This window comes from Gallinula chloropus, assembly GCF_964237585.1.
Source record: "Gallinula chloropus genome assembly, chromosome: 2".
Taxonomy (NCBI): Eukaryota; Metazoa; Chordata; class Aves; order Gruiformes; family Rallidae; genus Gallinula; species Gallinula chloropus.
Window position 1 is genome coordinate 94,837,609 of NC_140086.1, and position 25,853 is coordinate 94,863,461.

At 44.2% G+C, this 25,853-nt stretch overlaps 1 protein-coding gene across 3 annotated transcripts in view; it reads right to left on the reverse strand.

The window, feature by feature from the left end:
• The window catches only part of GFOD1 (Gfo/Idh/MocA-like oxidoreductase domain containing 1), a gene marked incomplete at both ends in the record, with an annotated part of 67,118 nt that overhangs the window by 33,717 nt on the left and 7,548 nt on the right, over positions 1-25,853 (reverse strand). The window contains one exon of one of the 3 annotated variants that reach the window (XM_084260296.1): positions 254-396. The exons of the other annotated variants lie outside the window; for them this stretch is intronic. Coding sequence (XP_084116422.1) covers positions 254-284 — 31 coding nt within the window. Of the gene's footprint in view, positions 1-253; positions 397-25,853 lie in introns of those variants that run through there. 3 annotated transcript variants of the gene reach the window in all.

Here is a 25,853-nt window from a genome sequence, read left to right on the forward strand (position 1 = left end):
AAGGCTGAGGAGGACGTTTTCACTTCAACACTTACAAAACACCCAACATGGGTAAGGCTTCAGCAAATGAGAAGCGGGAACCGCAGGCAAAGCCACTGATGCATTTGCTTTTTCCCCAATTTGTTTCCTGCTGGACCTCAGAGAGAACTAATCACTATGTCCAATAAAAACTCTACAGTCTTTTTGTTCAACAGGAAGAATAAATCCTTTTTATGATGCCAAATTCTGGTTTGGAAAATTACCATTTACCTACCCACAAACTTCCCCATAATGACAGCAAGCATACAACTCCCTCCCTTGGCTCAGCTAGCTCAGGCAGCACGTCTTTGTGCTGCTCGACAAGTGGCACCTTTCAGTTCTGGAAAGCCAGCATTTCATAAATTGGTGAATGAGCTCCCACTGTCTGTGAAAAAAAAAAATCAAGTAAGACATCAGAAATGCCCTCATAAATCAAAATATGCCTTACAAAATAGGCATTTGCCAAATCCAAATGAAACGCGACAAGGATTCGTACTGAATACAGTTCACCAAAGTGTGAATTGTAACAGCTGGATGCATTCTGTTCTTGCTGGAAAGACTTAAGCATCACCTGCCAGTTACTTTCCCCCACACATATTTGTCCTTACATCCACAAGCTTGGCTGTAAAACTTCAGAAGCAATCCTCCATTTCTGTATATCCAGAATATCAGACCATGAAATCAGATGGGTACAACCCTCTGGTATACAGAAAAACCTTAGGGCAGTGGTTGTCTCCTATTCTGCTTAGGAGACTTGCTTCTGGTGCTCTTCCCCATGCTGCCCAACTTGCTACCGCAAACACCACGGATCAGCTAGGCTCCCAGCACCACTCCTCCCAGGTACAGCTCATTTGGGACCTCTGCCTTCATTTGGGGTCCACTGTCTGAGAGGAAAAGGTGCAGTTGCTCCCTTTGGGGATTACAGGTGAGCTGAGGTACACTTCTCCCCACCCCACCCCCCAAGTTTTCTTTCTGAAGCTTAAAAGAGATATTTATGCTTTCAAAATAGCAGCTAAATATCTCACAGTTAAGTACTGTTTAGAAATGTGTGGAAGCCAGATATAAAGAAAGCTACTGGTGTTAATATTTGCATATGACTCTCTGCTCACCTACTGTGCTCCCTCCACTTCTAATGGCTCTAACATCAGCATTTCTTGGAATAGGTAGAGTAGAAAAGCACTCTGTATCATCAGGCAAGTAACCTGATTAGTTTTAGTCTGATGATTTTGCACCAGAACTGGAATTTCTTTTTTTACATGTAAAAAATAGTCTTCACAACCTTTCTCAAGTAAAAGTCCAAAATGGAGCAAGGATTCCTCCCCAGGTTTTGGTGACAGTACTGTCAGCATTGCAGAGCTCTGAGGTCTGCAGATCATCAGTTCCCCAGTCATCTGACAAAATTACAGGCCTAAACAGTGATTTTCTTTCTGTACTTCTACATCCAGAGATCAGAAAGGAATCATCCCTTCAGTCTGAAGTGGTCTGCATTTAGTGGTTACTGTTTGCCTTCCGAGATTGAGCTGCCCTGTCAGAGCAGCCACCAAGACTCCACCATGGTTAGTAATCATAGTGTCAGGGTAGGGGACTGAGCAGTTCCAACCACAGAAAGGTTAGGTGTTAGGAGAATTGCTCATTGGCATGAGCCTTCATTAGCTCTTTTGATCTAATGAATGTTACTGACTTTGGTAGAGTACCCAGACACTTGACCATATCTTGTTTTATTCTACCTATAGTATTACCACTCACTCCTGCCCAATGCCTTATCTAATACTAGAAGTCAACACTTTCAGGAGCGGCCATTGATTTTGGATGATGCTGAATTTGAGCACCGACCACAGAAGCCTGCAGCACAGTTGCTTCAGGAGTTTTGAGTGATAAAGTGAGTGCACATGTTCAGCAGTCCTTGAAATCAGGCCCAAACGATCCATCCCTCTTCTTCCTTACTACTCCTTTCAAAAGGGAATGCTACTGCCAGTGGAGCGTAGCTTGCAGAAGTGGAAGTTACCAGAAATCCCAAGAAGCTGCCTAGAGACTCTCCAACTCACTCCACGTAGAAGGTACCCAGATGTCCCGATGATGGGCAGCATTTTGCTAGTCTGAGCACCAACAGACTCCTCTGTGCAAGGCTATTTCATACATAACAGAACTACTGACCTCCAAACTTACCTCAGGACCATACCCTCTTCCTGCATTACTGTCAGTGATGTATGATACAGCACATCCTCTCCGATTCTCCGTGGTCGTAAATGACTCAGCTGTGTTAGTTTATATGCACAGAGACACTTTCTATGACTATATTTAGTTTTAGAGAGGGTCTGGAAAAGTGATATCACCGCTGGAATGAGGAAGTATTTAACCCCTGACTGGAAACACATGATGATGATGTAAAGGTCCTATTTGAAGAGCTCTATTTATACGGTTGTTTCCTGAATCTTAACGTGACTCAGAGAATCTTGGGACGTAACATGGTGCCACCACCGTAGTCTGCAGGAATCACTGCCAAAGTTTCGCAAAAGCTTGACCAACAGCGAGTTACCACAGCACTGTGAAGCAAGGCTGAGCACATGGATCCTGATAATGACTTGACCAGCGTGTTACCACTGGATTTAGAACTGTATTATTAATGGTAGACTGGTGACAGAGTTACACAGGACGTAGCCAACAACTGCAGTAGCATACATATATGCAAGAGCAGTTAGTGCAGAGTGAAATCTGATTTCACTAATTACTGCTTGTTGCGATTATTCTGCTTTTGTAGATCAGTAACTACTTTCCCAAAACTCCTGCTTCCTGAGCAGACAGGAATTGCTGTGATAATCAGTTGTTTAGAAGTACTTTCTGTATGGTTTACAAGGGCTGAGGAGACCCAGCTGCTGAACAAGCTCCCAGGAGCAAATCTTGTGAACTCAGTCTGAAAGTTTCCTGAAAGGACTGCAAATCTCTTTGCTCACACAAGAACATATAAACAGTAAAGAGAACAGCATTAAACCACTTCCCTCTCCTTTTACCTTTAAAAAAATAAAAATAAACTAGAACAAAACTCTCTGTACTCAGAGAAAATAGCCAGAGCCTTATGACTATGACCATTCTGTTTGGCACAGCAGGCTGGGAAGAACACAGCAAAGGTTATTAGAAAGTAGATGGAAAGTAAGAATCAAAACGTCACATATATGAATGTAGTCATCCCATTGAATTATACCAAGCCCATAAGAACCAACAGTAACCTGGCATTAGTATTCCTAATTTGGTATTAATACACCTATCTTGATCACCCTTGCAAAGTCAATGCAAAAATCCACCAGCAAATACAGGATCATCTAAAATGACAGATTCCTTGATCAAATCATTATCTAACAACTTTGATATGCTGTGTGGATCTCTAAATATGATCCTCTGTTTCTGCTCCAGCCTTGTTCCTGGAACTCATCCACGTTGGTCTTTAACACCTGGGTTATATCATATACTGTACTGGCTGGTGTACCAGGACAGGGATCAAGCAGAGCACAAACTCCTATCCCGTCAAAAAGGCAGCAGCTTTACACCTGCTTTGCACAGAAGACAAGCAGGACAGTGAATCAAGCCATCTTTAGTCTAGTATCTAATGAAATCACAGGGTAGCAGTGTTAGGTTGTTCACTTCTTAAGGGCAGATATTTCTGTTGATTACAGGAGCAGGCAGAATAGAGGGGAAGAGAGGTTCAGAAAGGAGGGGATCACAGCAATCATTTCCTTGACAGCAGTTTGTGAGGGTTTTTTTTTCCCACTCTAGTAGGGGGTGAATTCCAGCAAGAAAAAAAGAGCTAGGGTAAAAACATCACAGACAGACTCTGAAAATTGTTTAAGTTCTGGGACAAATAAGAGTGACCATCTACCCCAAAAATCCTCATGTTGCCAAAGCAGTGAGGAGCCTTCAGTGATCACACACAGCTAATGCAGCCACATGGCCCTGGGTTCTCCGTGAACACAATGGACATCAAGGGTTCTCCATCACAGCCCAGAATGGCCTTACATTTCTACTGTAACACAACAGCTTCAACACCCAACACACTCCCCACTCCCCCTCCCCAATTCTTTGCTGGGCCACCTGTGCTCTTTTATGTCCTTCATAGTCCCCATCCTGGGGTTTTCTTGGAGGCTAAGTCTCACTGCTGCACCCTGTACAGTGTTAAGGGTTAAGCTACATAGAAAAATGGGTCTGTTATTCCCAAACAGAGCTACCTGAAAGCAGAATAATAACAGAAAATGCACTCAGAATTCATGAGGTATTTTAGCCCATTAATGCAGAGGGGTAGACAAGATATCCTGCACTTTGCTTTTTCTGCAGCATCTGTGTGGCTCTTCCTTTCTCAGAGATCACCACCAAATATCCCAGTGACTCTGCCAGCTTCCTCCATTTCTGACAGAGAATCCTGTTCTCTCCCACCTAGGCAGCTTTGCCAAAGATCACCTCATTCATCACTGTCTCCACACATTCTTGCATCAAACTTATCTTTGATTTCAAGACTTTCAGCATGAGCTTATCTCTGGTTTCAAGGCTTCCATCACTTACTCTCACTCCGAAGCATCGATTCCTGTGTCTGATCATTCCATGGAGCCCTCTGCTATCACCCAACTATCAGATTTTCCAACAAGTGTTGTCATGCTTTCCTTCATATGGCCTTTCCTACCGCTATTCCTCATCTCCTCCAGCTTTTTCTGTGTCAACTTCTCAGTGCCACCTATACCAGAACTGGTATCTGGCTTGCCCCTCTCTTTTCTGCACTCCTGCACGTACCATCTACATTGATCTGTTATAAATTGCTTTCTATTAAGATGAAAAGCTCAATCAGGCAGAATCAGCTTTCTGCTCTGTGCTGACAGAGTGCCTAGCACTGCAGAACCCTGTCCATGTGCCAGATACATACAACATATGTCATGTTAGGTGTTATCACACCATAGGCTGTATGTACCACAGAGTGTGAATCCAATATATGGGCATGAACATCTTTTCTTCTGGACACAAGTAGCCTGTGTACCAAACAAGCCAAGAGGTAGAACCAAGCAAACAAAATACACCATTACTTCTGCTATTTGAATGTAAATCTGAAAGTTTAAAGAGAAATATTTTAGAATACGAGCATCTTAATTTACTTTATTACCAGCCACCCACAAAAATTGGAAACGGTTGCAGTCAAAACTCTGGAGTAGGTTTTAAAACCTCTCTTGAGCACTCAGATTCCCCAATCTGTCTGTTGTGAAAACAATTTTATCTGTTATCATGCTTTATTTTAGTGTATCTTATTCCACTCTCTTCACAGGAAGCAACTGCACTGGCATAAACCATCCTTACAGTTTACAGCTGCATCAGCACTGTTTCTGCTACTGTAATTATTACAGGTTTCATGACAGCTTGACAAGTAAAAGTCAAACCTGAGTTTTGACTCAATGAGCTAAACTCATACATAGTGTCATCATACAGAACCACCACCCTGAACAAGAATAACAAAAAACACCTGTATGAGATTCCCACCTTTAGTCTACTTTAGTTTAGGTTTTGTGCCTATTTTAAAGGTGAATACCTGTAACATTCTGAAGTCACATTTGGTCTTCCCCTCACACCTGTCCACACCACAAGCAGAATACAGCTGCTGCACATGCTGACACACTGAATTGAGTTTCACTCTAGCAGCAACAGCCACAAAATCACCATGGCACAGACTGTCACAGGCCAAAGGACGCCTGGTGACTTTGCAGGGGGTGTACTGCACCAGGGCAACTCCAGTTTCAGTGCTGTTGCTGGCCTACTTGGCTAGGCTAGGGCATCAACTAGACACATCTGTGGTTGGGGACAGTTTTGAGCTGCCAGGGCAGAAAACTGTGACCCTCATCCCGCTTTTATTCCTGTTCCTGTGCTCCCATCTTCTGTACAGGAGAGCCTGGGCCCTCCGCTGCTGTGGTCCCAGAACTCTTGAGCGCCGCTTCGCCTGTCTGAAGTACAGAGAAAATCTTCTCAGTCTCTGCTCGTGTTGAAAGGATTGAACCACATTCAAACATGGTCAAACCTATGGTACAGGTAGGTCCTAAAAGAAGTCAATGGCACACATGTCAAAAGCCTAACCAATCACCAGTGAAAACTTTTTGCTTGTCCAGACATATAAACCAAGCACAGATTAACCAACTCTGACTGTGCCAGATAATTTTAATCCAGCCCTTTAAGTGACTTTGTGGCACTGGCAAAAGGGGTCAGAAGGGAATTTCACTGCAGTGTCTGCTCAAAACTACACAAGCTCTCAGTTACACTTTTCCAGTGTGCACCAGTGAAGCGGAAAGAGCTTTGGCATGGTTCACTGCCCAGAATGCAAAATAAAACTAAAGAACAGAAAGTCTGATGAAAGTTTCAGGGGGTCTGTCTCACTCATTAAGGCTCCTGTAACACACAAGAAGAGAAAGGTTTGTACACTTGAAAGCCTGGGGTTTCTTTTCCCAGCTTCATCAGTTGATCAAAGAGAAGATACTGTGTCTTTCTATGGACCTTAGATCACCTTCGACCACCATAACTGCACACTACCAATACAACAAAGCTTTTGTAGTAAAACGCTTTAAAATACACTCAAAAAGGTGCATGTAATTCTTAAGGAGCAATGCTTTCCCTTTCTGTTTACACATATACAAGCATAGTTGTATTTTCCAGAGAGATATCACAAAATAGCTGCTTGTACAAAATGCTTGTTTTGTCAACTAAATTAGCCCTACTGTAGTTTAGAATCACTCCTTTGACTCAGCATGAGGCCCTTAGGAACCTGTGTGTGAAATGAAACTGCCAATATGTGACTAGACATCTAATTTTTGTGTTTAAGCAGGAAAGAAGCATTTATTTGTTCAAGTTCATTAACACACGGGAGACACCATCCATGAGACCCAAGTCCACCCACTGTTCAAAGACAAGCTGGATCACATAATTCTGGCTGAACTAAGCAATAGCAGAAAGGGCAATAAATGCTGAAATAATCTAAAAATCAAACTACAAAAAAATTCTGGACTCTGGCAGAGTCTTTTATGCGTGCCCTGGAGGACAAAGACAGCAGCAGAAGCGTGGAGGCTTCACTCATTCAGGCTACAAGCACTGAATCATTGTATCAAAAGCTCACCCAGCTGACAGAGTTAAGCTTTCAGTGCTGAGTAACAGATTCCCTATAAATTGGCACATATTATCGGGTGCCAAGGGAACAATCCCCTTCAGAGATATTAAGTATTATATGCCTGATTCGTAGGAGTCCAGAGGCTATTCCACTCCATTCCCTTAAGTCTAGAACAGCTTTAAAGTATTTATATACTTACTACAGGTGCATATTAAAGGATTTTTACATTAGGAAGAAAGTACAGCAGCATAAATGAGTCACATCCTCTCATTCTACCAGTAAAATAATTGGGCATTTTATGCACAAACTACTAACAGGCAAAGAGTCCAAGAACTGATCGTGAGCCACCCTGCAGAGCTCAATATTGGCACTGACAGAGACTTCAGCTTCAAACAGCAATAATGACAAATTTCACATTCTATCATTGTGTGGGTTTGTGTACTCCAGTAGAGGCCCAACTGAAGGCAGCGATCGCACTTCTGTGTGTCTGACAAGGAACACATCTGGAATGGGGGAAAAACCATGTGTGAGCAAGAGGAAGATACATGGGCATCAAGAGGCAAGGTTAGGGTTTCATAGAGTTAGAAATGCTTACCAAATGTACATAAAACCTGCATTACTCTGTTTATATCCAATTTTGTGGTGCTTTCATGTAAGGCTTTTTACAAGTCACTTGCCTAGAAACAATCACCTATATAGGCTCAAAACCTTTTTCCCCAGTTCTGTCCATCCCATGTGATTTTTTTGCTTGCCAGTGAGTAGTTTGTTATTAGTATTTCTTCATTAGGTTCACATGCAGCTGCCAGTGACTATTTCACAGCAACCATTACAAGCAGCAGCAGAATCCTGTCATCCAACACCTCTGCCAAGCACATCCATACCCTCTGGAAAGCACCCTGTCAGGATCTCTTCTGAAAGGCCAAACGCTTTCTTCGCCTGAAGTTTGTGGTAATGTTTACCCCCATTCTTGAAGTCAGGGGTGAATCTCAGACTACACCCTGAGAAATAAATCCACATGAACACCAGGATTGATTACAATGACAGAGCAGCAGTCACTGTTTCAGCCCAGGCTGTAGATACTACATATACCACTCAAGCTCCAGAGGCACACAGGTTGGCAGGACCACCACCAGAATTGAGACAGGAAGGGGAATCATTCTACTGTCCCACCACTATCGCATCCAGTTTATAGTTCAACCCATCAAGTCCAGCAGCATACCCTATTTTTCAGGAACATGCCAATTCACACTGTAATACTCCCTCCAATACATCAGTCCCAGCACATCTGAACTACACTGTAACCTACATGGAAATGTCTAAACAAAGTGTGGCTGCCCCCTCCCTGGCAGTGTCCAAGGCCAGCCTGGATGGGGCTTTGGGCCACCTGGTCTAGTGAAGGGTGTCCCTGTCCATGGCAGGGGGTTGTTATGAGCTAGGTGAGCTTTGAGGTCCCTTCCAACCCAAACCAGTCTGTGATAACATGAAACAGGCCCAAAGGGTGGTGGTGAATGGAACTAAATCCAGCTGGAGGCCAGTCACGTGTGGCATCCTCCAGGGCTCAGTCCTGGGTCCGGTCTTGTTCAAAATCTTTATCAATGACCTGGATGAAGGGATGGAATGCTCCCTCAGTAAGCTTGCGGACGACACTAAACTAGGAGGAAGTGTTGATCTGCCTGAGGGTAGGGAGGCTCTTCAGAGGGATCTGAACAGGCTGGACCAATGGGCTGAGATCAACAGGATGAAGTTTAACATGGCCAAGTGTAGAGTGCTGCACATGGGACATAACAACCCTGTGCAACACTACGGACTTGGGGGAGGTTGGCTGGAGAGCTGTCAGGCAGAGAAGGACCTGGGGGTGTTGGTTGACAACAGGCTGAATATGAGCCAGCAGTGTGCCCAGGTGGCCAAGAAGGCCAGTGCCATCCTGGCTTGTATAAAAAACAGTGTGGCCAGTAGGTCTAGGGAGGTGATTGTGCCCCTGTACTCAGCCTTGGTGAGGCCACACCTCGAGTGCTGTGTCCAGTTCTGAGCTCCCCACCATAAGAAGGGCATTGAGGTCCTGGAGCAAGTGCAGAGAAGGGCAGCCAGGCTGGTGAAGGGGCTGGAGGGCAAATCATACAAGGAGCGGCCGAGGGAGCTGGGGATGTGTAGCCTAGAGAAGAGGAGGCTGAGGGGAGACCTTATCACCACCTATAACTACCTGAAGGGAGGTTGTAGAGAGGTGGGTGATGGTCTCTTCAGCCAGGTGACAGGAGATAGGACAAGGGGAAATGGCATGAAGCTGTGCCAGGGCAGGGTCAGATTGGATATTAGAAAAAAATTTTTCCCTGAAAGAGTTGTCAGGGCCTGGAACAGGCTGCCCAGGGAAGGGGTTGAGTCACCTTCCCTGTATGTGTTCAAAAAAACGGTAGATGATGTACTTCGGGATATGGTTTAGCATAGGATGGGAATGGTTGGACTTGCTCTTCAAAGGTCTCTTCTAACCTTGTTATTCTGTGATTCTGTGAAACAAGGAGGAGCAGATTTCCACATAATGATGAATAACTGGTAAAATCCTACTGCTGCAGACAGACCCCAGACATACAGTTAGCATATGCAAGGTGATCAGAGGAAAACCTAGCAAGCTGTTAAGTAAGCCTGAGAACTTGCAATCATTATGAAGTTTTTAATATTTTTTTTTTCCTTCCATACCCATCACTTTAAATGCTAGTATTGTTTTCTAGCCTGGTATTTCCAGGCTTGGGGTCACCTCAGTCCTCCAGATAGAAAAAGAATCACCGTGATTTATCTTGGAACAAAAGGTCATTTTTTTACCACCTCACAAAGATAATCTACGCACTTCCATCCCAAACCCAGCTAGATTGCTCCAAGGCAAATGCACTTCTGAAAATTAGGTCATTTTTTGTGGTTCATCAAGTCCATTGTTTCCAAAAGTAAATAGCCATTTTCCTTAATGATTGAGTAATCACTCCCCTTCCTTAAATCAAGGGCTTTGAATGCGATAGGGGAAAGGCTGCTTGGTTCAGATAGCCTCAATGGGAAAGAGTAGCCAGCTTTGTGCAGATGTATTTGCAGGGTGACTTGCTCTTGTTTTTATTATAGATAGGCTTTGTTTTGTTTCCCAATGACAGTAATTAGAGGAATTCAAGAGAGAATAAAGAAGCACCATGGAACCCTGCAACAGGGAATGAAGGCTGCCACCCAACTTCTGCTGACTGTTGAAGTGTGATAAATGGCAGCCTGAAGACAGAAGAAATCAGAGCTCATGAAAAGGAGCAGAATTTAAAGATACGCACCCTAGGAGGATTTCTGGATGGTCAAATTTTCCCCAAGAGGGCTCCCAGCTCCAGGTAAAAAGCTGTGCTCAGTAATGCAGACTCACCTTTCACTGTCCCTGGTTTGGCACACCCACATGCAGGAGTGTAATTCTCCTTGGCCATGTGGTAAAGAGAGCTTTATGGCTGAGTTTAAGTCACTTGTAAAACCAGTGCCTGAAAGAATATATGCTGTATCTGACTTGGAAATGCAGATTATTTTTCCTCCCCTCAGTGCTTTTAAATCACTCAAAGCCAGCATTAAATCCAACAGGTCAGGAAAGCTCAGCCCTGTGTTCTCTGCTCCCACTGGGGTTAGGGTCAATGGAGATGAGTGCTGCTGCAGGCTCTGAAAAATCTCATTCAAGGATCCAGTCCAAAGCAGACTGGACACCTCCTTTAGACCTCTACGGACTTTGGCTCCAACCCAGGCCACATTAGCATCCTGCAGACCAGTGTGTTTTAGCAATTTACCACCCAGCAGCTCTCAAAGTTCTCAGGCGTCTGACTGAGCTACAGCAAAACGTGCTATTTAACATTATTTTCTTAGTGCCTACGGTACATTTGTGACTTGATTTTTTTCCAAGTAATAGTGACCCAACCAAGCTGCTGCTTTCCACTGACTACTTAAAAGACCAACACTGTAACTTAAAAAGAGTTTGCAAGCACCAAACACACAAGATCATGTGCTCTCATGTGCTTCACACAAGCACAGCTCGATTCATCGACAGCACAGTTAATGAACAGTAGACATGCGCCAGACCAGTCACATTTCTGTGCCCTGTGCACTCTTGCACATTAGCAAGTGACTCCCATTCAGAGAAGCCTGCATGCATGCTACAGTCTGAAGGAAAATAACATACATATTAAACCACAAATAAATATCTGAAAGAACTACCAGACAGCCACAAGCTTCAATCCGCTAACACCAAGAAATACCACATAGTGTGCTGCAGGGAGGGAGAACCAAAGCTTGGTACTGGTGAACACACCTGGATGTAACCCAGATCTACTAAAAATATAAAGGGTTCCTCCATCACAACCAGGAAGATTTTAAATAGTACTAAGGCAATGCAAGAACTTGAAAATCAGTCCTGGATTATAAGAGGGTTTTTTTTTTTTTTCTGAATTCAAAACTAGTTGTTATTCAGTAACATTCAGAGTTCAGCACCATTTGTCACACAATTCAGGGTACAGTTTCAGAAGCTGTCAGGTCTGACTAACCCAAGGGAGACAGAGCCTTGCTGATAGGTGCCAGAGAGGCATTAAGCTGACATATTTACAAAGACTGTGAATTATACATGAGTTTCAGTATGAACCAGACTGGTTTAGTGTGCCACACATTCTTCATGTACTACATTTGGGTCTCTTAATACAACCTTTTACTGTTCTGTGAATTTCAGGCCAGCGGAAGCATGAGATTAACACCCCAGAGACTCGTATCCTGCTCCTGAACAGAAGAGCAGCTATCATTTCTTCCACAGCACTTACCTCAGCACATCTGATCCAGAAGGGGACAAGTACCCAAAAGTATGGGGGTTTTGATTTCCAAACTCACACATTCCTCAGCTAACCTAATGAGACAATGACAGTTGTCAGCTGAGACCACTGACACAGGGCATATAACCCAACTTTAAGTTACAAGATAGGTCTCACAGCACCTTACAGAGAAGACTGTCCCACAAAGCTCAGCGGAGCATCCAATGGGGGCTCCTCCAATGGAACCTCTCCTCTGCAGTCCCTCCCAGCCAGGTAGCACCTCAGCTACAACCTTACATATATTTTATAATGCTTTGACACAGCCTAAAGAGTACATCTATAAACCCCCAGGCTCTAATATTACTATACTATCGTTTGACACACAGCCAGAGTGGATGGCATTATCTCTATAACCCTCTCAATGCATTCACTAACAAGACCTCTATGTTCAAAAGGCCATACCCACCCAAGTTTCCTGACACTGCAAAAACCTTGAGTCTCATAAAGCAGGGCTTATAGATACTAGATGCACCAAGAGGGTGTAAGCTTTCCAAAAGACTGTTAAACTCTTCTGCTGTGATTAGATTTCAGCTTCAGCTCAGGATACAGAACAAATGTTCCTGTAGAGCATATGCTAGTTTTGAGCTGGCTGCATCTGATCATCACCCTTCTCCGCCAGCTCTCAAATACTGTTAGAACATCACCCACTTGAACGGCAAGAGCTGCTGGCAGGCTCGCAGTGAATAGACTGTGCTGCTCACTGAAGAGCTGAAAAAGGAAAAAAAATCACAGTTACTGTCTACCTCTCTGACATGGCTGTGATCAACGGGCATGCCAGATCCAGCATCATCACGCAGGCCGCCTTCACAGGGTACAGCATGAAAGCACATCACGTCCCGCAGGCCACTTGTAGCAGCGCAGAGTGAAAACACAGCCCCTTGGTAACACAGTCATCACAGGAGGTCTGAGAAAAACGCATTACAATTCCCCTGTGGATGCTTCTCTCCCATCTATCCAGCCCTGCAAAAGTGACATTTAGCGTTGTCTCTGCAACCTTTAAATGGCTCAGATCCTCTGATGGGTCACCTGACCACACACCAGAAGATGGACTGCAACCACAGCATCACAAAAGCAGCTTTTCTGCTTTTTACCACACCATCTGGATTTGACTTACTTTGGAAACCCATTTGGAGGATTATCCAACTCCAAGCTTTTCTGTCCCAATGGTCCAATCCTCCATTCCGTTTTAATGGCATCTACGTAGAGTTCTAAAGATTATCTCAGTTTGCTAATGACTCACTAATCTAATCAATCACACTGAAAGACAGGTATGACAATCTCCAATAGGCATAGATGTAAACCCAAAGAATGGGACATAAAGGATTGAAGGGAACTCATTAAGGTATTAATAGGTATTAATACAGTAATATTAATACAGTAATATTAATAAGGTATTAATATAGTATGGCTACAGAGGTCCCCCTTCCAGCAGAAAGAGCAGTGTGAACTACAGCCTTCTGAGGAAGGTGGTGGAATTCCCATCAGGAAAAATATTTAATATTAGATATATCAAAAACATGCCATTGAGAAAACGGCTCTGTGCAGGAGATTGTTTGAGGTGGCCTCAACAGCTTTGTCTCAAACAGCTATGAGCCTATGACACAATAAGAGAGTCTGTCTGTCAGAGACAAATCCAAACCTGAATAGCTGTTTTCATGATGAATCCACAGCAGCTTATTCTAAAGATGTAATATGACCAGTTCTTCTAGTATGGTGTGATTATGCCAGCTCACTCTGAATACTCTTATTTCTTGGTAATGAACTGTGACTACTACAAGAAAGGGCTGCACTGGGACTAAGCACTTTATTGCATATCTGTGCCAGCTAAAATATCCACCCCATCACATGTAACACTAAATAAAACTTGGTAGAATACGTTCAAGTAACACCACTGACAGGTTTTGTCTGAGGACAGCACTTCCAGTAGGTTTCACTCAGGTACATTAACATTACAACTGTTGTAGCCTCAGTGTTTAGCTAGTAAAGTAAGCAGTGGAGGATGGGAAAGAAAAAAAAATGTCATTTTAGAGTTGTTGCTGGATTAAATTAGAGAGGAGGGCAGCTACCAAGGAAGTAGTCACAGGTGGAACATACACAGAATGATGGCAGTAGCAGTGCCCATCAACAAGTATCTTCTTTTTGTGGCCACCTCAACTCCAAATTCATGTTTCTGTGCCTATTTAACTCCCTTGTGACAAGATGCTTCAAGAAGAAACCACACACAACACCCAGTTCTCCCACAAACACATCCCACATGAACGTTGCAGTTATGGGTACAAACAAGGACAGCCCTAGGTTAAGGTCAGCTGCACTGAAACATCTCACAACAGATCCAGCATCATAAGCCTGTTACTGGATTTGCTGAATTCCTGCTGGGTGAGGTATGCTTTCTACAATGTTATGATTCAGAAGTGCATTGAAGGAGGCCACAATCCCCAGCTTCTAATGAAAATTACTGTTATTTATTTTCCATGAGACAGGTGGCACAATGATGATCCCATCATGGGGTTTGTGCACCGGTACACTTGTGCCTAAGGCAACCTAGCTTTTGTGTGCCTCTGACTTTTGATGCCCATTACCTACCATTTGACAAACACAGCATTAACAAGTCGTAAGTGAATCCATACAGGTTTCCCATAACCCTTCTTAACTCACAGTGCAAATAAGCCTAATTGTATCAGTGACCTTCCCTGTTCTCCACTCTACTCTGCAAAGAATAGTTCCTTCCCAGAGGACCAACCAGGTGAAGCAAGCAAGTACATTTCTGCCTGCCCCAGTCCACTGGAGGAGAGGAATGCTCAGCTAGCTTGGGAATAATGCACCTTCTGTTTATGCAGCTCCCGGGACCCACTTCAAATCAGCCTCTGGTCTCTCAAATTATTGTCAGTGTAGTTGGCCAGCCTCTTTGGTAGGCAAATCAAAAAGCTGCTTTCAAAACTCCTTTGGCTCACTTGAGGCTTTCACTCCTCTCTGCCATACATAATCCAGAAGAAAGAAGACATGATTTTCTGGTCACTCCAGTTTCACGCTGGTACTATTTGACTGACTTTAGTAGACCTACTCCTCATGTTCACTGCTGTGACACAGTGAGGTTCAAAGGCAGCTTAACAGCATACAGGGATGTACCAGCAATTCAGAAATGAGTCAGGAGGAGATCAAGCTGCATGTAGTATCATCAATGCCTTCTAAGCAGATGGTTAAGCCCCAAGTTTCTCAATAAGGGCCAGAGCAGCCTTTTCTTCCATGTCGTAGAGGTGGAATCTGAAACAGCAAACGAGCAGCACAAGAGGGAAAGGGTGAACACATTGGGGGTGACATTACAAAATATTCCTCCACCCTGCAAAAAAATTCTTTTTAAATACTGGTTCTCAGCTCAGAGGTTTGACCCGAGGGAATATGATGTCAGTATGCAAAAGCAGAAGTAAGCCTTGAAATGTAATGTCAACTCCTCCTTGTAGATCTCATCTAATCCAAAATATTTCACGAGAAAAACGTGCATAAAAAGAAGCCAGTAGAAGAAAAACATAGCTCAAGTATACAAAGTCATGCTAGCTCTCGAAATAGCCATGTTAGGAAAAGGCTGTGCTGTTCATTGGGCCAAGTCAAGCAAGCCACAGTGACAGCTCCCTTAGCTCTCTTTTTCAAGTTTAGGCTCTGAACCGGGTACAAGATGGACAGCAATTAGCTATAACTTACAAGCAAAATGTTCTCAATTTTTAATGGAAGGACCTCCAAGCTTTTCTGGAGGAAAAAACAATAAAAATTCTGTCTTGCACCTTGGTCCTCCATTTGTCTCATTTCCAACTACAGAAACATTAGGTTAATCATAAAATACTAATTTATTGCATCTTCCCCCCCTTCCAGATTGATTACCTGCACTGTGATGTATCTGCAGACTATTATCTCAGAGACCTCAGGTTGAGTAACACAGCTGTTCTGTACCTTTAACCCCTCTTAAGATGAAGCATCACTCACATCCTCACAGCAGTGTTTCTGCTGCTGGATTTTTGTGCAAGCCATACCCCTCTAATTCACAGAGCAGAAACACTGCCCCAAGAAAACAGAAAGCAGAGTATTTCTGTCATGCATTCCCACTCTGGAGACTAGCAATAAACAAGAGCTTCAAGAGGGATTCATTAGGACCTAAACATCCTCCTTTCTCCTCGCCCCCCCAGGCACGAAGCCCTGCTTTTGTAGCCAAGGAATAATCTTAAGCCTTGCCTGACCCAGAAGCAGTAATGCTGAGCAGATAAAGCAGCAGCATAGTTAGCTCTCCCTCTCTACCTGGGCCTGGCAGAGCCACAGATCACTCTTGAGATGCCCACATGCAGTTTGCTGCCTACAAGCCACTAGCTGGAAACTCTGGGGACTGCAGGTATTGCATGCATTAGGGAAGTTCAGCCCATGTCTCAACAGTAAAAGCAACTGAAGGGATGCCATTAAGAACGCTGGGGCATAACTCCACTCATACAGGACAGGGAAGGTCGTGCCCACCTAACCATAACGCTTGCTGCGCAACTGAAATATACTGCAGGTGAACCACTGCCAAACCACTCCCACTCCAAAAAGATGCTCTCATTCCCATTGCCATGTCTAATGCCCTTCCTGATCATTGGTTAATTCTACCCAGGATGATGCTTGGGTAGGGGGGGGAAGGGGGCCACTTTAAATCATTTCAATATATATATATATATTACAAGCATCATAGTGCCGGTCGGGTTAACACATACCTATGTTTACAGGCCTTCATCACTAACAGGTTTTGCCAAAGCTACCCAACTCAAGGCAGATGACAGGGTAGCAGGACATTGCTGAGTGTAGCAACCAAGAGCAAGCCCTGACAGAGCTCTGACCAGCACCATCCCCTTCCCAGAGCTCAGGAGAAAAGTTTTGACCTGGAGGTCCTCTTCAAAAACCTCAAGTCCAGATTTTTAAACAAAGTTTTACAGACAGGTTGAATTCAGGCTAGGAGACACTGACTGCCTGTCTACAGTGTGTTTCAGCAACCAACCTTGAGATGCTTATACTTGAAATCACATGAGGCTATGCTACACGCAGGCACAGCAGAGATCACTTCAACCAGACCTTACTGTGTTTGGCAAAAACTCCTGAAGCTACTCAACAAGGCTCTTATCAAACATCTCATATAGCTTAATGATGCTGAAATGGCTACTCACCACCTCTGTTTAATAAACTGTGCTTAACTTCTCTCTGCTTTCCTTTTCTTCTAAAGGAAGGCTCACTTTACATTCTTCACCAGCACAGGGATGTTCTCAGGAAGCTGCTGTGCTTGGTGCCCAAAGCATTTTCTGCCTATCCAGAACATGGGTTGATAGGTCAGCAAGGAGTCAGCAGTGCCAGACAGGTCGCTGTGTTTTGCTGCTTGGTCTTGAGTTCACCTATGCAGGGAGAGTGTCTTGACAGCATCTTTTTTTCTGGGAAGTTCAAGCTAGCTTGAAGAAAAGACAGCAAAGGGAACACGCTTCTTTGTTTAATCTTTTTCACCACCGAAGTGCACAGCTAGCACTTTCACTTCCAAGAAGGGTTCATTAATTCACTGCACCTTAGTGTTGGAGCTCTCACTGAAATCAATGATGTCTTTCCCCCTCAACATCCCTGCAGGTTCACCCTTTCCAAGTATGATACAAACCTTACTCAAGGTCCGACCCCAGCCCTCTCCTCCCAGCTGCTGCTCACTGCCAGGGACCCCACCACCACAACCCTCACAGCAACTGCTGTCTAGTCCTTTCCAGGGAAGGAGCCCACAGCCTGGCAGTGGGAGGGAACAAGAAGCATAGCCCATGGCTGGCAAGGAGGAGAACAGGCAGGAGGGCATTTTGAGAGTCACAGCCTCAACCACCCAACTACACCCTCTTTCCCCTTCCGTTTTTTGCAAGCCCAGTCAGAGCAGCACAGCCTGCTGCATTAAACCTTGGCTCCCTCCTGCTCTGGCTGTCTCCCATCCCATCAGCTCGCCTGCCAGCCTTTATTTAACTGGTTTCCTCAGGCCAAATTTGTCAGGATCACGGGTGCTTTTCCACTTTCTGTATTCATCTGTTTTTCACTGTTTCTAATGAGGGAGGTGCCTCGTGCTCAGGCCCCCCGAGAGCAGTCCCTCCCCGCTTATCGTTCTACTGAAACACATCCTCCTCTTCCAGGCAAATGTTATCTGGTGTTTTTCAGAGAAGAGAAATACCTAAGAACACTATGCCTTTTCAACACGAGGCTTCTCACAGAGCTGGGCAGGACTTGCCACATCGCTGTTAGCTCAAGGAGCCCGCAGCGAGCGTCTGCCTCCCGCAAAGGGGAGATGAGGGAAGACTCGGTGGTTCCTACCCTTAATCCAGGACTTCAGCCCATGCCACTCCTCCCCTCATGAGTGTCCTTTTGTGCCACTGCTTCCAAATGAAGGTAACAAGCTAAGCACAAGCCACCTTGTGTAAAACATCAGCCACACAAAAGCAATACAGTTATTCTCCCGTTTGCCTGAAGCTCGCTACTATGCGGATGGCAGTCACAGCACAGCTATGGTCCGCTGGACACTTCCACCCAATTCCACTCACTTTATGCCACTCACACCTATTCACAGCTTAGGCATAAAAACTGCTCCAAGATGAAACCTGCCAATAAGGCATCTGCCATAAAGCAAACACTAGATCACAAAAAAAAAAAAGTAACTGAAAAAAGTTTGGCCTGGCCATTTTTTTTTTTTTCAGTCTTGTGGAAGTGCTGAGACAATGTGAGCAAATGGGTTTGGTTTCCCATTTCTCATAAGGCTGCATTCAGTGGGGCACCAGTTTCTATGGGGATTTTGGACAAAACAACTGCTGGACAGAAAACAACTTCAAACAGATGACTTTCTGCCAGTAATAAATCAAAGGGCTTTCAAGTCTTCAGGTTTTAGGCACATGGAAGTTCAGGCAGGGTCACGCCTAGGAGCCCTGACACACTCCAAATACTGATCAAAGTCTCATGGGTCAGTCTTGTGAATGACCAAAAGTTTCAGAGACTGTGAATTCTTCAGGGCTGAGAATCTTTTAGCACTTGACTTGGCAAGCAAATCTGCTTCAGTCTTCACTGATGCTTCCCACCACGTAAAAGTCATCTCTGGACTGATGACTAAGGAACCAGCTGCATACAGAGCTTACAGGGCTACTGCTTTTCACCAACAGAAAGATGGACAAGCTGCCTCCGGGTCCTACCGTGAGCAGGGGGATCACCTCCTTCCTACACTTAATGTGAAGCACCCGGTGCTGTACTGAGGCAGCCCGTAAGGACAACAGTGTGCAACTCACCTGAGGTGAGGACGGTCAGGACTTCACAACACATCCACCTCCCCTAATCCAAGTGACATTTCACTTTCTGGAAGAGCCCAGTAACCTATCTCTGCCTGCTCACCTGCTCACCGCTGCTCATGTGCTTCAAATCAAAGAGCTCCAACATCTACAGCTATCAACAGTGTTGAGAGCTTTTTCTGTCACCATAAAGCTTCTTGGAGATGTGAAAAAGCACAGGAGAAAAAGATTTTCACAGCCATGTTAATCGCTACAGAATCTGTGAAACTGGGAACCAGAGATAAAGACTCCTGTCCCCAGCTGCCTAAAGTGTTCTCCATCTGCTCCACCTCTGTGTAACTTAATCCCAAAGAGGAATGAAGACCAACTGCATCCATATTACTGGGGGAAAATGTTTGAGTTGCATGAGCACACAAGGAGATACCATCGTGAGCACAAAGATTGACTTCTAGATTTCCTAGTAGAATTTAATCTCAGACACTCCACACCGCAGGGAGCGGGGCGGGGGTGGGGGGGGGGAAGAGGTGGGGGGAGAAGGGGAAGGTTCTAGCTTGCATGTCTGAAAAGCAACAGGTCAGTTTAAAGTAGTTTAATCTCACCAAAATTACATTTGGCTATAAATACCTTGCTTTGACTTAGGGCCCCAAATTGCCACTATCTTGCATCCTGTAAAGCAATTTACAGTTGCTTGAATGTTTAAAAGAAGAAACAAGAAGACCCAAGATTGACAAGTTGTGGCATTTTGAATTAATTATTCCCAGGTTCCTTTAAATAAAGGATGTAAGGCATATTGTTGTCCACATCATCCACAGTATTTTAATTAATATCCTAACCACTGTTCACATCAATCCATCTATCAGCCTTGTAATTACAGGTTTAGGGACTGGGCCAGCAGAGCTCTTCCCACCAAGAAACTACACCAACTGTTTGCTGCAAGCAAATTGGTAGCACACTTATCTACACTTTTAAGTTCCCCTAATATTAGTTTCAGGCCCTAACAGTCTTTACAGTGCCAGGCAAGACTGGGAATAGAAGGACAGAGAGAAAAAGACCTTTCCAGGAAATCTTACTGCTAAAGATATGTATTCTGTGAATAACACTCAAGTGCAAATTTATGTATTTTTGTTTGCTGGCAGGACCTGAATATGATACTTTCAGGTTTTCCTGCATTAGGATGTGTAGCAACTTCACAAGCCTATTGCTGCAGCACCAGCCCATCTGAAGGTTATTCTAGAGATTTTTCATACACAAAGAATTCCTACAGAGTTGGGCTTGTTACAGTCACAAGAGTATAATCTGTACGATCTGCTTGGTTCCCCGCTGTTAATACCACAGAATCCACACAGAATTTAGCCCAGCATACTTAGACCAGACAGACATTTATAAAAGCTTAGAAATAATCCATCATCCTCACCCTGGTCCTGAGCCACAGTGGAAGCACCTGACACTTGCAACCAGGAAGCTCTACCAGCATGGGTACTATTTGCTCCGAGGACTCTGAAAACACACAGACGTCTCAAAGGGCCAAAGCATGTCCTATTAGTGCCTTGGTAAAATATATATTCTTCAGGGTTAAAAAAAAAACCCAACAGTTTTATACTTCTATGCTATTAAATTAACATAACAGCACAGGAGATGTCTCTGCTGTTAACTCTTCAGTGTGTCCTTTCCAGTGATAGGAAGTGCAAGATGAAGTCCTCCCCAAAGTGAGCGAAAGCCTCAAAATCCATTCCTTGTTCATTACACCGAAGAGCTCACAAGGCCACTTAATATCATACTTGTTGCATTACGTGTGAGACTCTCCAGAAGGACCCTTAATGATTTGCCAAAATCCAATTCAGCAATTAGAGCATGACCCCACAATTTTCTTTTGAGCACCAAGTGAAAGAAATGTTTTCAAATACCCCACTTACAGACTTGATGAAACATACCAATATGCAGATGGAGCCAGAAAGGGAAAGACATTACATATAGTCTTGTACAAGTGCAGCTCCAGCTAATTCCCTGTAAGCACAATTGCATCAAGATGGTACACAATAGCTTCAGCAGCTACCAACACTCCTCTTGCTTTCATCCAGCACTCTCACATGTTTTGCCTGACACAGGAGGCCCTAAGCAAGCACGCTACAGGGCTGAAAAAATTGCCCAGACTTGAAAATTTAAGTATCTTTGTACATTGGAGCACCTCCCAACATCAGCTGCAAATCTGAACTTGCTCACATCAGCTTAAGCCGATGTTCAAGGTTGTATTTGCAACCAATGTTACAGTCTGTATGCTATTGTCTGTCTCTCAAAAAGGCAGCTCCTCCCAGCAGCCCAGAAAGGGGTTTGTTTCCCTGTGTGCAGAGAGACACAGCATATACTAAAGAGAAACTTCCTACTTCATTAAAAATAAATACACAAGTCTCCCAGCTGCTGAGCCATCACTGCTCATGGCAAACTGGCTTAAGATTTTTTTTTTTTTTTTTGTAGCATCTGTTAAATAAAGCTCCAGCACTGGAAAGATGATTACTGGCACTAATAACCCACAAAATATTCAGCGCCAGATGCAATCCTCAAACTCAACACAGCCACAGATCACTCAATCCCAGCCACAAATCTTCCCTGGAGAAGGGAGTCCCTCCAATCCTTGCAATTCCCTCAGAAACTGTCCTGTACCCATCAAAAAGGGACACTAACAACAGTGTAGAGGTTATTCTCAACTGAGAATCGGGTTTCCCTGCCGTGTCCCCATTCGTCTCTTCCCACCCTGGTTTTAGACCTGTACAACCATCCAGGGAAAAGCCCAAACTGGAATGACAAAGATAGGTCCCCTTCCCACAGCTCAGAGGCATTTGTCATTATCAGCATCCACTCCACAGCATTGTGACTCAGCAGGTCCAGCAATAGAAAAGCAGAGCAGGCACCAGAGGACCCAGCACCAGAGGATCCAGCTTCTGTCCCTGTCACCAGTTTCCCCACACAAGTTTCAGGATGTTTCCATCTCCCTACACTCCCCCATCCCCAACCTGTAGTTACAGGAATGATGAAAGATGAAACTGGCTTCAGGAGGGCAGGTAAACGCAACGTAATTAAAAACACACAATCTACATTACAGAGAACAAAGGCTCAGGACAGAAATCCTCAGGGTCATTCTCACCAGGCCTCTCACTCTTACTTAGAGCAGATGAGAGTCTTGTTGGTGTTATCCCCTTGGTTGGTGTTCAACAATTTTGTTCCCACCGAGCACGTAAGGGGTCAGGTCTGTCAGCACACAGATGGCAGCAGGTGGGGTCTCAGCAGCTGCTGAAATATCTGCACACATCAGGCCTTGAGAAGAATCACCTTTGCCTATGTGAATCAATCTGTCATGTCAAACAATGACAACCAGAGTACCAACACAATTAAATTGATATCAAGTGCTGTGAGACAGCACTACAATCAAAGGTATAAATAAGTCTGCTCACTAGCACCAAAGCTCACAAGCAAGCAGATCAGCATTTATGAGATGGAAGTGAGACGGCTTGTGAACACAGACTGTCCTCATTTTAGGCATACAATGCATCCACCTATTTTTTCCATAATGGTTAGATGGTGCAGCCCAGTAAAAACTATAGCCAGAAACACATTTCAGGTCTGTGGCACTCTCAAGCTATGGCAACAGTCACAGACCATGCTCAAATGTACTTTGGGTAGCTCAGCAAAGGTGTCACCTTTGCAAGCCGAGCATCTCATGACGCTGATTTTTCAAGTAGAATTCTTCAGCAACACAAACAACAAGTCGTGCCTGTTAACCAAGGGGACTTCTTTTCATGTGTTCAGATAACACGGTATCCACAAGCTAGTCTCAGGGAGTGCTGCTTAGCACTCTGACTGAGAAACAAGTCTTTATCAGAGCATCTCTCACTGTTTAGCCACCAAGCATCTTTCACAACACTGAATTGCCAAGTTCCTTCAGAGCAAGCAGCAAGTCACAGGAGAGTTCTGCAAACTCCGTCACTCTCGTTTAGCGACAGACTTTCACAGGCTACAGCTAACGTTTCTAACCACCTTTCTTCCAAATACTTTCCATCTTCTATTCTTGCAGACATGCTGCCATAACACATTGTAGAACCACAACTGTATCGAGCTGTGGAGCTGCACAGATGAAGCTGTATCTTTGGATGTATTTGATGAACTGGTACAAATGCAGTTTGAAAGCCAATTCCTACTTACATGAATTATTGCACCTGGTAAATATTCCCTGTAAGGAATTAGCGGGTTTGTCTTCAAGGAGACTACTGAAGTAAGCAAAGGTTTGCAGAACTGTCTCCCAAGACTCCCACCAATCATTTCCTAAATTGACAGAGATGCCTTTGCTGAGAGGACACAGACGTGCAAGGCCACCAGGCTCCTCTCCCTGCAGTCAGAGGAGTTTTTCTTTTGGGATACAATTTGTTCTCAAGTAACCTCACCATGAAATTCAACTATCTCCTTTGATCCAGCAGAGCTTCACTTGAATTTACAGTGGAGCAAGCAGTATCAGAATCCAAGCTTTTACAGGCATCTTTCAGGCACGTTTCTGGAATGTATTTCAATGCATGCAAGCTTGGCTGCAACCGTTCCAGATGTTCTCAGAGCTATTCTCTCCCTGCTTTCCTATCCACACACAAAACAGCAACAGTCGCATTGTCTTTTATGGGCTGAGGAAGTGAAGGAAGGGGAGGGACTTCCAGGAATTTTTTAATTTATATATTTTTCACCTTAATGTTTGGAGATTTTTTAATTTTTATACAGATATGCACACACATCGAACTATACATAATGCTTATGTACAGACACCAAAAGAAAGAACTCTGAGCGCTCAGTCTAGCCTTTGGTTTCACATTTTTAAGTAATGTCACTCCAGTCCAGAAAGGACAGCTACTAGTTTATAGTTCTGTCTCCTTGCTTGACTCTATTTGGATTTTGAAAAGCTCTCTATATTAAGGCTTCTCATTAGCCATGTGAAGCCTGGTACTCTAGAGACAGTATTTAATTCAACCATGACCTCCCTTCTGGGCATTTCCTGGCAAAAAATGGCCAGATGGAAGCGCTGAAGACTGCCAAACATTCACTGCAAGGAAGTGCCAAAACAAGGGTCTTTATTGCTGATAAAAGCCATGGAAACATCAGAATGCAAAACAAAGTGACTACCTTTTTTTCATCCCCATCTGCTTCACTAAAGCTGTGACTACTACTGCGATGGAATTGAAGGCACCAGCTTCCACCCTGAGGTTAAACTCCGGCACAGTAGCAAGCGATGAAGTGATTTTATTCCCTGTGTTAAATCATTACGTTTATCCCTATATTACTACCAAGTTCCTTATACCATATTCTCATTTTCTGTGCTTTTCCCCATGCTCACACCCAGGAGTTAGGGCTGATAAATAACCCTGGCTGTGGTAAAACAGAGGATGCCATCATCTTTTTCCAAAGGAGAAGAGGAGGTAAATCTCACAGAATCAGAGAATGCTCTGGGTTAGAAGGGACCTCAAAGATCATCCAGTTCCAACCTGCTGCCATGGGCAGGGGCACCCTCACTAGATAGGTTGCCCAAAGCCTCATCCAACCTGGCCTTAAATGCTTCAATGGAAGGGGCTTCTACAACTTCTCTACAGCCTCACCACCCTCATAGTAAAGAATTTCTTCCTAACATCTAACCTAAACCTACCCTCCTTCAGCATAAAGCCATTCCCTCTTGTGCCTTCACTACACTCCCTGGTGAACAGTCCCTCTCCCATTTTCCTGTATGACCCCTTTAAGTACTGGTATGCCACAATTAGATCACTCCAGAGCCTTCTCTTCTCCAGGCTGAACAAGCCCCACTCTCTCACCTGTGTTCACAGGAGAGGTGCTCCAGCCCTCTGATCATCTTCGTGGCCCTCCTCTGGACTCGCTCCTCCACAACTCCCTGAAATTCCTGTTACACTGGCAGGTCAGACTGCAGACCTGTGTATTAAGATAATTGGTGTTTACATTACCTTGGATAGCAGCTCCACCATCTGAAAGCACAGCTACAAGAGGTATCAGCAGATACATTAAGAATAATTACACTTACAAGCCTCTTGCCTGACACCGGTGGTTCAGCAGTGCAGCAAGCTCCAGCCTCCTCTGATCTTCACCACCACATTTTCAGCATAGCCAGCTAACACACACATAGAAAAACTCTTCACACCCTTTGGAGACCTTTGCTCAAAGGTCTCTAAATTGACAGTGACCCAAAAGCTAAATTGGATTTCTCCCAGTGCCCACAGCAATAGGCCACCTAAGTTAATACATAAACCACCTGTATAGAGTACAACTGCACCAATACATCTAGAGCTGGACAACACTGGAAACTGACACATTTATACCAGCTGAAGACTTTAAATGTATATGCAACAGATAATTTATGCCTGCACAAGAGTGGGAATAGCCTGCACCAAAACCAGATACCATTATGCCAGCAGAGCAGCTCTCAGGCCAGGAGTCACGCCAGCTGGACTTCTCGTGGCCACGCAGCAATTATTACATTAAAGAAATCATACCCCTTGCAGTCATAATTATACTGGTACAGAAAAAAAAAAAATC